At 36.0% G+C, this 12246-nt stretch overlaps 1 protein-coding gene across 1 annotated transcript; it reads left to right on the forward strand.

Moving 5' to 3' along the window:
• Positions 1-380: 380 nt before the first annotated feature.
• On the forward strand, positions 381-10820 carry rnf125 (ring finger protein 125, E3 ubiquitin protein ligase). Its single transcript, XM_073817062.1, has 8 exons — positions 381-499; positions 1042-1141; positions 1226-1317; positions 1406-1687; positions 1762-1812; positions 4896-5004; positions 10103-10210; positions 10319-10820. Exons 1-8 carry the CDS (start codon positions 420-422, stop codon positions 10385-10387), a joined length of 891 nt encoding a protein of 296 aa, XP_073673163.1. The 5' UTR covers positions 381-419; the 3' UTR covers positions 10388-10820.
• The last annotated feature ends 1426 nt before the right edge of the window (positions 10821-12246 follow it).

The raw sequence follows: 12246 nt of genomic DNA on the forward strand, positions 1-12246 counted from the left end.
ATATCACATTGAATAGAACTCTGTTAAACGACACCATTTAAAATTCATGTACAGAAAAATGTACATATATCAATATAGCCTTACAAAGCTCTCTTCTCCAAATCAGTTCATCAATCTGATGCTTTAATACAAAAAAGTAGACAGATTTTGAATTGCCCATAAAGCTTGAAATATAAGACACACTTATTGATTCCTGTCACAGGCACTGCTTAAGATTTGTTTACAAAATGAATACCATTCAGGTTAAGCCAGTTCTATATTTATAATCATAAATATAGAAAGTAGTTGAAGCAATCAGAATATACACTCCCTCTTTATGGCCATAAGGAAGTTGGACTGCATTTAAGCTGTGCAACCTGAAAGTGAAGATAGCAGCAGAGGCTCGACTGCCAGTAGACTAGACAGCAGACGATATAGACATGTCTGCTTCAGAAGAGTGTCCTGTGTGCAAGGAAAACATACAGAATCCTTCTCAACCATCTCCATGCTGCGGAAAAGTGTAAGTGTGGATTATTTTGAACATAGATGGGGATTTTGATGACTTTACAAACAGACAAACTTGTGGGGCAAACTTGTAGGTTTGTTAACATAATTTTAATAAATGCTAATATATGGTTTACAAGTTTATACTGTACAGTAATGCGGTGTATTTTTTTTTTTTTTTATGTATATTTGTAAAATATGTCATATTTGTCATTGTAAATCAAAGTCTTTCAGTAAATCTTCAGTAAAATTTCTCCAAAAACATCTTTTGTAGCTTTTATGGTGGATATTTGTGTTATTTGCTGCATTTGTGATTTTTTTTAATGTACTATGCATTTGCAGTCTCTTCTTATCCACAAAGTGCACACCATTTCTGATAAATAACCTGAGCATTTACTGTCAGCAAAAAGTGAAAGTATTTCTAAAGGGAAATTCCACCACATGATGGGTTTACCAACATTGCCAGCATTGCCAAACAATCTTTTATAGTCTTGTTGATGGTAGTTGATTATTTTACTGTCTCATCCAGGCACTCTTTGTCCCTCTTTGTACTTGCAGAATTTGCCAGCGATGCCTCAGTCAATCTTTTCGATACAGGCCTCATTGTCCACACTGCAGAAGCTCAGTAAACAACCAGGATTTTGCAAATCAAATGGTGGTAAGTACACATCTTGGTAAAGTGCGTCTGTCTCTGTGTGGAGGTCATCAAGGACTGCATGCTAATGAATATTTTTGTTTTTAGCCTCCTGGTAGAAGAAGGCATATGCAGCAAATCCTGCCAGGGGGGGTTCAATCATTTAGTTCAAGAAGACCTGTTGGCTCAAACATACAGAAGTAAGTCTCAGATCATGTGTCAAATGTCATTATTTAGTGTATTTTCTGTCAAACGCTAAAGCATTTATCATTTCTTTTAAACCAACAGTCTCCTCGGCCTACTTCAGAATTCAGTGGCACAACAGGCAGACATTGCCGATCAAGCCGCCCCACCACCGGCCCCACAAAATCAAGCCCCTCTTCCTTCAATTTCCTCTGCACGGCCCGTTCCTATGCCTCGGATCAGAGCTCCACTTGCAAATTTAATTGCTGCCTCACAACTTGCACCCATTAATGTTGCCCCGATTGGTCTTATCCAACCTGCCCCAGCTCCACTGCCAGTAAACCCCGCCCCATCCCAGGAAAATTTGCAGTCTGCATTGGATGGATGGTAAGACCCATCAAGAGGATAATTATTTGATTGACACTATGCTTTGGAGCTCATATATTTTGTTTCATTCATAGGCCATGGCAAACGGAGATCTCTCTCATGGGGATGAATCCACAACCTCAGGGGTGAGGACATCTGTTTATTCATTTCTGTTCAGAAATGCACTGTATTGCCAAAAGCATGTGGGAAACCCCTTCTAATTAACATGTGACCCTGGACAACAAAACCAGTCTTAAAGGAACACTCCACTTTTTTTTTTTTTTTTTTTTTTTTTTTTGGAAATAGGCTCATTCTCCAACGGCAGCAAACTTCCTTGACGCCGGAATGGAAGTGTAGTTCCTAATCTTATCGGCCTAGAAAATCGCAGCTTTACATTTTCCGCCAGTATTAGTACACAATTTAACTACAGAACAGTCAAGTTTTAAAAAGGACAAATATCGAAACTTGTTGGTCATTTTTGAATGCGATGCTATATTGGTCTCATAGGATTCAGTGATCTATGCTAAGCTATGCTAAAAGTGGTATCGCCAGAACAGGAGAACGGCTGAATGGATTTCAAAACGGTAAAACTCAACTTATTAACTCGGGGGGAGTTGGAGAATGAGCCTATTTCCAAAAAAAGTGGAGTGTTCCTTTAAGTAGCACGGGTATATTTGTAGCAATAGCCAAAAATACATTGTATAGGTCAAAATTATTATTTTATTTTTTTACTCCAAGTAAAGGTCATGTTCTATGAAGATATTTTGTAAATTTCCTACCGTAAATATATAAAAATTAAATTTTTGATTAGTAACATTCATTGCTAAGAACTTCATTTGGACGACTTTAAAAGTGATTTTAATCAATATTTTAAATATTTAAATAGTTGTATCTCAGCCAAATATTGTCCTATCCCAACAAACCATACATCAATGGAAAGCCTATTTATATAGATTTTGAAATCTCAGTTTTGAAAACTTTACACTTATGACTGGTTTTGTGGTCTAGGGTCACATATGCTTGGGTATTCCGGTAATTCAACAAATGTTAACCTTAAGGCACACAATGGCAGGAATTTTCAGTATATTAGATGCCACAGATGCCCAAATAAAATATTTTCATATGTAAAGATCTAATCCAAATATTTATTAGTTTTTATTTTTATTATTTTATAATAAATTTTATTATTTATGTTGTTTATTTATTTAAATGTATTTTTTATTATTTATTTATTTAATTATTTAGCTATTTTAATCTTATTTTTATTATGTATTTATTTCTACATTTCTTATACTGTTTTTTCTTCATTTTCACACATTTTTGTATAGGTCAAAATTATTAAGTTTTGTTTTATGACAAAAATCATTAGGTCAAAATCATTAGGTCAAAATTATAGATTTTTCTTTTATTCAAAAAAGGATATTAAGTAAAGATCATGTTCCATGAAGATATTTTGTAAATATCCTACCGTAAAAACTTACATGCATTGCTAAGAACTTAATTTGCACAACTTTAAAGGTGATACATTTCTTATACTGCTTTTCTCTTAATTTTCACATGGATCCTCTATGATCCTTTTTGTGTTCCCCTAAAAATCCCTGTTCTAGATGACTGTACATGGAAAACAGCTTGGAAAACCCCGTAGATGTGCATAAAGTGAAAATGAAAATGAAAGGATTTTACTACATCTCTTGCTACTGTAAATTGGTGCTTACAACACTTTTATCAGATTTTTCTCATCCACAAACGTTTGTCTAAAATATAGTGTACGCTCCCATGACATGCACAATTTACACAATTCAAAATTACATGTATTTATGTTGGCATATCATTTTAGAAAGATAATCAGTCAGGTTATTATTAAACATAAAGGTACTTTATTGGCCTCTATGTTGCCCTACAAAGGCAAAGTGCAGTAACCAACACTGAAACTGAGAAACATGCTTGTAAAGTTTCTACACTATATATGGTATTAGTTTGGATTTTGCAGTTACTGCAATTTTGACACTTTCATTTCTCAGAAATGGGAAAAAATTGAATCAGGAGACTTTGCCACAAGACAAAACAGTTGTCACAAAGCCAATTTTAAGCCTTAACTTAATTTTGACCAAATGTGTAGTTACTGTGCTTTGCCTTTGGAGGGCAGTAGGGTTCCATGAAGAATCTTTAATATTCCATTGGACAAAATTTTTTTTATAGTGAAAAAAAAAAGATTATTTGGGGGACACAAAATGATACTAAAACTGATTTCCCATTTTAGAACCTTTAGTTTTTAGCTTAAAGGGAACCCCGGCTATTTAGACTTGTATGGCTTAATATAATGTAAATTATGTCTCTTATGTGTCTGACAAAGACACATAAGACATTATGTCTCTTATTATGTCTGACAAATTTAGTAGAAAACCAAAATCGTTTTAAACATATTTGGGGGGGGGGGGTGCATCAAATGGTTACACTCTGAGCTACTGCCGCTACCTGTTGCTATTTTTACCACACCACAACTCAGAAAATAAAATACAGATATGATGCCACACTGTATGGCAATTTTCAGTCAAAGGGCAACAAGAGAAGCAATGTAAGGTCTCAATGCTTTCCTAGCAATAACAAGATGAGGAAAGAATGAGAAGATGCCCGTGGGCAATAAAACTTCCTGAAGACCTGCGTCTTTGTTCTCTCCACTTTAGCCCCGATGTCTTGAGGCTTTTAATAGACCACAGTGACAGAAAGAGCTTACAAATGGCAGAGACAAGAAACGCTAGATGCCCTCCTTGCAGGATACAAACATGCCTCTGAAAGAATTTCTCAGCACGATTTCACCTAATGTTGTGTTTAGACTCCTTGTGAGGAAAATCAATGGTACAGCATTTGGTTTAAGCTTACGCTTACATCCATCACCAACTGTAAACTCTTTCGGTAGCTGTGGTCAATGAATCAGTATTTTATTTTTTGAGTTTTATTGCGGTAAGAATAGCAACAGGTATTTATTTAATAGGTTGCACTGAGTGCAACCATTTCACATCATCGAAATAATGATGCCCACATAATCCAAAATATGTATAAAATGTGGATTTTTAAAATAATGTAAATCTTTCATGGGTATTCTACCACATATTTCAGTAAGAGACATCATTTATGTTATATTTAGTTCCTATTAAGCTCGTATTTTGCTAAGAACACTCAAAAATCCAGTCTTTGACATGTACTTATTTTCCTGAGTTTTTCTTTTCAGTTTTACTGTGAGGACTTTCACATGTCCGTACTGCCAGGATAATGGACTGGATGAACTCGATCTACGTGATCACTGCAATGAACATCATGCCAATGACATCAAAAGTGTGGTCAGTCAGCATTCATGTGTATAGATCATGTGAAGTGATTCTAATATCCAATTATACACTCTTAAAAATAAAGGGGCTTTAAAAGGTTCTTCACAGTGAAACCATAGAAGAACCATTTTGGTTCCAAAGAACCATTCAGTCAAAGGTTTTCTAATGCCTGTTTTACACATACTTTGTCTTCAGTGTGTATGTAGTGCAGAAGCAGCCAAGCAAACACATAACTTTCCCCTAACGTTCCTATATGGTTCCCATTTGGTAACTTATTTTTTTCCGGGAACCAAGTGAAAACGTTCCCAGAACATTCCCTGTAGGTTCTCTTTTTAATAACCCATAAAAAACGTTCTCAGAATGTTCCCTGCAGGATATTTTTTGTTTTCATTTTATAACCTAAAAAGAACCTTCCCAGAACGTTCCCTGCAGGTTATTTTTAGGTTTTAATTTTATATTTATTTTTTTATTTATATAATTTTATTTTTATATTTACTTTTTTTAACCTACAGAGAACGTTCTGGGAACCAAAAAAAATTGTTAGCTGGGAGCACGGACTTATTTTGCTTTCACACAGGATGCGTTTGCAGGTCGTTCATGATCCGTGGCTGTTTACCACAAACACAACATTCATCCATTATTTTGAATTTAAATCCAAACGTGCTTTTTCAGCATTGTGATCATCTTTTATCACAGTGCAATACAATTGTTAACATATTCACGTTTAAGCCCAAAAATATAAACAATGTATTATTCAATGCAACTGACTTCTAGATTTGTATATTGAGTTGCTCAAGCAAGTTGCAACACATTTAAAGACAGCATAGGTATAACTTCCTTTTCTTATTGAAATTGGGCTATCACAAATATTTTAAATTAAAACTTACCACAGATAGGAACAGTCGGCTCACGTGCCTTTCTTTCGCATTAAATCTTTATTAAAAGCAATCCCTTAAAGAACTTTTCTTTTCTACCTCCACAAGTGAATCTATTATGTTGCCTTGTTTATTTAAAAGTGTACGTTTCCTTGTTTTAAACTTAGCCAAAAAGCCACACTTTGACTGTGAAACACGGTATACTTTATTTACAGTTTTTTAATTCCTTTGACCTGGTTAAAGAAACTAGCAACCACTTAGTTTTCATCATCACTATCTCAGCAGAGCAGAAGACATTTCTTGCAAATATGTTAACCCTTTCTCATTGGATTGACACATTTTTCCCACCCTTTTTCAAAACAGTTAACACGGATGTCATTCAAGCAGTCCATACTCCATTGTTTTAGCTATGGTAACCAAACAGAAACCATCTATTCCTAACTATTAGAAACTATCTTGATCAGAATGAAATCACTAAGGCACCTGTTTGACACTGCTTCACACAAATTCTCAATTAGCAATCAGTCTGCAGGCCTTGTAAAAAAAAGGTGCCACATCTATGTTGTACTTTGCCAGCATGGATGGAGGAGGTCTAAGGCAGATGAGAGTGAGGGTAAGAAGTAGAGGGGTCGAGGAAGAGGAGGATAATATTTACAGTATTTCAATTTTCAGACACGGTTTGAAAAAAAAAAGAATGTCATGAAATCAAGAAAAAATGCATCAAATAATTTCTTATTCTGGATCCAATTCTTTGCAAAAAGGCAAATTTGACTATATAGAAAGACCACAAATGGCACTGGCAATAGGCTACAATGACAAGCAATAGTTCACTGATTCGAGTTCTGTATTTTGTTGTCCATTGTGTAATGATTGACTGAAAGAGCTCAAATACTTGTTTGCAAGTTGTGTTGTTTGAAGGTAAAATTAGATTTTGTTGCCTATTTTAAATGTTTTGGCACATTTTAAGCCTTTTGCAAACAAAATATGTCATTCTGACCATGCGTGCCACTGTTTAGGCCTGTGTGTTAACTGTTTTGAAAATGTAAAGTTTGAGTTGATGGCTACATCAAAGCAATCAAGAAAAACTGTAATTCAGTCTCTTTAATGTCTCTTTACAGTTTTTTACAGACGCTAGGACACATTTCTCAATACTTAGGTCCCTTTTGCAAAACTCTTCACACAATTCTCCTAACCAACTTTCAGCTTGGCAAAGCAGTTCATTTCACATTCAAAATGCACTACAACTACCAAAACACTTTATTCAGGTCTCAAATAAACTTATTCTTTCAGAACACTAGCAAAGGTTGACAGCCGACAAACACACTTTGTCACCCACAAAACAATGACCTAAAAAACACTAGCATTACACACTGTTTTCTTGTGTAAAACAAGGAAACATCTGTTTATAATTGCAATATATATTGTTTATAACTGCAATATATGTTACTGAAATGAATCAGACATGATGCAGAATTCGTATCGTATTTATTTTTTGTACTAAGTAATTCCAAAATACAAAAATTTGTAAACACACCATAAACTGATACAGATAAAAAAGTAATGCTAATCTACTGCATTTTTAGATTTGAAATATGATTCAATAAAATATTGCTGTTGAATTTTGCTGTCTTGTTCAGTTTTGCATTATGTTATTGTTTTGAACATAAGTTTAACAGTTTTGAAAACAGTATGTAAGCACGTGCAAAATGTGCTGTACGTACAAAGATTTTTGGCAGTTGTTGTGTCTGAGTGAGAAAAGAATTCATGAAATTTGAGAGATGTAGTCATTGAATGCATTTTGTGCCAAAACAATGATAATTGATCCTCAGTTTAGCCTACATAGACTTCTGTTGTGCTCACTGTGTGAAGAGTTTTGCAAAAGTGACCTAAGAATTGAGAAATGTGTCCTAGCGTCTGTAAAAAACTGTAATTGCAGCACAGCAAAAAATAGACTCGGTGCGGAAACGATCGCGGCACTGCTGCAAACGCCGCGCTCCTGGAACACACTGCCGGACCTCAACCGTGTGCAGTGTGAACGCTCTAATCCGTTAACATGGGTGCGGAAAAAAATACGCAGAGCATAGCACGCACTAAGGAGTAGCTATGTGTGAAACAGGCGGGAGTATGTGTGAAACAGGCGTAAGCGGCGCAGCAAAAATAGACTCGGCGCCAAAACTCGCTGCGGAGCCGCCTCTGTGTGCGGTGTGAATGATCTACTCTGTTACAGTTTTTCTTGATTGCTTTGATGCAGCCGTCAACTCAAACTCCACATATTCAAAACAGTTATAACACACAGGCCTAAACAGTGGCACTCATGGTCAACATCATTACACAATGGACAACAAAATACAAAACACAGAACTCAAGAATTGGATCAAGAATAAGAAATGCTTTGATGCATTTTTTGTTGATTCCATGACATTCTTTTTTTTTTTTTCAAACTGTGTCTGAAAACTGAAATACTGTAAACGGAGAATAAATGTAAACCAAAATACAGTAAAATCTATTGGAGTATAAGAAATTAAGAAAATAAAAATAAAATCTTTTATGATTTCACGCAGCCTTATGGCATTGTTTGCCACAACCATGTTTACAATGGCCTTCTCAGCACTACCACCACAGAATGTTAGCCTTTGGATTCTATAAAGCAGGGGTCACCACACTCAGTCTTGGAGGGCCGGTGTCCTACAGAGTTTAGCTTCAACCCTAATCAAACACACCTGAACCAGCTTATCAAGGTCTTAATAGGTATACTTGAAACTTCTAGGCAGGTGTGTTGAGGCAAGTTGGAGCTAAACTCTGCAGGACACCGGCCCTCCAGGATCAAGTTCGATGACCCCTGCTAAAGAATACATATAATGGGAATGAGGAAACAGTTACATAAAGTATATCACTGAAGATATTTCTGTATCTACTGTACAGCAACATTACTTGTTCTCCTGTTGAAAAATTTCTGACAATGGATGCAACAGAGTTTCAGTTTAGAACATTTTGGACTCTTTGTCCAGCCTCTCTAAGAGAAAACCCTGCTGAAAAAAAAACATGCTGGTTAGGTATGTTTTGGTGCTGGGATGTTGGTTTTAACTGGTCCTTTGCTGGTTCATGCTGGTCATTTTGCTGGTTAATGCTGGTCCATAAACCAGCAAAGGACCAGCATTAACCAGCAAAGGACCAGCTAAAACCAGCATGCAGCACCAAAACATACCTAACCAGCATATGCTGGTTTTTTCAGCAGGGAAGCCATGATTGATAATGGGATTAATAACAGTTGCCAGAATTTCATCTGAAACTTCATCTGAAGCCCTTCCAACGACACCTCCACCTCCTCTTGCTCTGACCCCTCTACATACTCTCATTCTCATCTGCGTTAGACCTCCTCCATCCATGCTGGCAAAGAACAGCACAGATGTGGCACTTTTTTTTTGTAAGGCCTGCAGGCTGATTGCTAATTGAAGATTTGTGTGAAGCAGTGTCAAATGGGTGCTTCAGTGATTTCATACTGATCTAGGTAGTTTCTAATAGTGAGGAATAGATGCTTTCTGTTTGGTTAGCATAGCTAAAACAATGGAGTATGGACTGCTTGAATGACATGTGTGTTAACTGTTTTGCAAAAGGGTGGGGAAAATGTGTCAATCCAATGGGAAAGGGTTAACACATTTGCAAGAGGTGTCTTCTGCTCTGCTGAGATAGTGATGATGAAAACTGAGTGGATCCTAGTTTCTTTAACCAGGTCAAAGCAATCAAGAAAAACTGTAGCATGGGCGCCGGAAAAATAAACGCTGCTTACGTCCTGCAAACCGGCGTGAAACAGGCGGAGTATGTGTGAAACAGTCGTAAAGAACCATTATTTCTTACATTTTTATAATCTGAAGAACCTTTCACCACAAAGAACCTTTTGTGAAACAGAAAGATTCTTCAGATGTTAAAGGTTCTTCGATGGTCTCGTGAAGCACCTTTATTTTTAAGAGTGTTATGTTCAATTAAACTTACACCACCTTCATTTGAAACATTAATTCGTTTTTTATATACATAGTTACATAATTACAGAATGTTTTGATATCTCTAAAAGTCACAGTGCTACACTTTTCAGGGGAATCAACCTATACATATCTTGCTTGCATTTTACATCCCCAAATAAGACAGTTTCGTTTTGAATGACTCAGTATTGCTGATTGCGCTAGTATCAGTAACAGAGAAACACTCAAGATTTTTTTGTGCCCTATGGCGCCCTCTAGGTGTGTCCAGTGTGTGTGCAGACACCCCACGGTGATCCACAGTACTACAGCCGCAACTTCATTGGCCATCTCAATCTGCGCCACTGCTACTACCTGGATGATATAACTGTAAGTCATGTACATGTACACAAATCAAAGAACGTTGCCCTAATATATGTATATTCACACACATGTCAAAGTTTAAGTGTAATCCTTTATTTCCTCTCTGACCCACAGAATCTCAACCAGACTGATGAGATGAACATTCAGTGTGCTATTCTAGCATCGTATAGGGAGAATTTTTAGACATGACAACAGTTCTCAGATGTTTCTTTTTTTTTTTTGGACAAAAAAAAAAAATCTTGGGAGGGAGATTTTGAACCACCAGGAAATCAGTCAAAGATATGGTATATTGAAGATGTGATATTGAAGGATTTTACCAATGCTATGTAAAATATAATATGTGGATGGATTTTTTATTTTGATTGAAATACTTTTAAAGCAACAGAAAATTGTTATGTGATTAAGAGGTATTGTCATATTCTATTGATGCATCAAAACCAAAACCAAAGCTTTAAAATTACTAGCAACTTTTTGCACTTTAGCTCTTCTTGCACTTTATTTTCAGATACAACATTTAAATCATGTAATATACACTTATGCTTGTACTATTGTTTGTGGGAATTTCTTTTGGAAAATGTTTAAATAAAAAAAAAGTGCAATAAAAGTCTTAATAAAACATTCTACTGTGGAAAAGATGTGTGCAGTGAAAGAAATAGACTAAATGGAATAGACTAAAAAATAATAATCTCACCCTCATGCCATCCAAGATGTAGATGAGTTTGTTCCTTCATCAGAACAGATTTGGAGAAATGTAGCATTACATCAGTTGCTCTCTAATGGATCCTCTGCAGTGAATGGGTGCCGTCAGAATGAGATTCCAAGAGGTTGCGTCATTTTGACGGACAGGGTCGTAAAAATTCCGTCATAATCCATTACCCATCATTTTAATTTTCAAATTTTAATCCTAATAACACATTTAATTGCATTTATTTTCGTTCACATTTTTTTTTTTTTTATTATAAACCTACAGGACGATAGGCTTTTGCATTTATTTCAAAGAGAACATATGAAACGGCCTACCTTTTCATGTTCAACACCACACCCAGCAGTGACAGCTATTTTAATATATTCTCATTTTTATAATCAATATTGATTTGTAAATCCTAGTCGATCTTTTGGTCTATGCTGTTTTCAGTTGCTGAATGAACAGTAGCCTACATAGTGCGCCTCCTATCCCATAAATCGCAATGAAACAAAGCCTCAAATTTTAAATTCTGTCTATTTTATGAGGAAATTCAAGCAATAAATACTGTTTTGGTGCTCTTTAATACGGCATGATAAATCGTTGTAGCTTCTGTGTAGTCGACTGTGCATAATCAAACCCATAGCAAAAGATTCGACTTGTTTTTGATAAACGAAGAGAAAGACCCACCCACTGCCATTATAAAGCTTAAAGGGGCTAGAGCATTTTTTAATATAACTCCGACTGCATTCGTCTTAAAGAAGGAAGACACCTAAGACGCCTAGAGGGTGAGTAAATAATGGGCTAATTTTAATTTTTGTTATAGTCACAAGTTATAGTAGCTGAAAAGTATTAATAGTGAAACAGATATTGTTGTAGATTAATAGCGTGGAACTAGTGAAGGCTGCCCATGCACGGGCCAATATTTTGCTAATGGGGAAAGTCAGTTGTTCTAATCACTGAACTTGTAGTGCCAGAATCAACTATGAAAGATAGATAACCATTTCCCTGATTTTCACAAGTTCCTACATTACGGTCAGATTTTCCCTCCAACAGCTCAATACCTCAATATTTTTTAACAAGCAGCAAGTTGGAGTTGTCAGTGGTTAGTAGCATCTTGCTTCTTCATCTTACCTCTCCCTCACTGCGGGCTCACCAACAGCCACTTTCTCAACCCCCTTCGCACTCTGTGGTTAGCCAGCCCCCTTTTCTCTCTGCAGTTATACTGTAGCAAGCCTCAGGAACAACACTTAGTTAATGTCATCATGTTGTTATTTCTTTCTCTCACTGTTCAAATAAACCTACCATTAAAACTATAGACTGAGCACTTCTTTGTCAGTGGGCAAACGTACAAAGTCAG

This window comes from Garra rufa, chromosome 13 (genome assembly GCF_049309525.1).
Source record: "Garra rufa chromosome 13, GarRuf1.0, whole genome shotgun sequence".
Lineage (NCBI taxonomy): Eukaryota > Metazoa > Chordata > Actinopteri > Cypriniformes > Cyprinidae > Garra > Garra rufa.

Coding starts and splice junctions, on each gene's coding strand:
- rnf125 (XM_073817062.1), top strand. CDS start 420: ATGTCTGCTTCAGAAGAGTGTCCTGTGTGCAAGGAAAACATACAGAAT. Junction 1,318..1,405: donor GTTGGCTCAAACATACAGAA/GTAAGTCTCAGA, acceptor TTAAACCAACAG/TCTCCTCGGCCTACTTCAGA. Junction 1,688..1,761: donor CAGTCTGCATTGGATGGATG/GTAAGACCCATC, acceptor TTTCATTCATAG/GCCATGGCAAACGGAGATCT.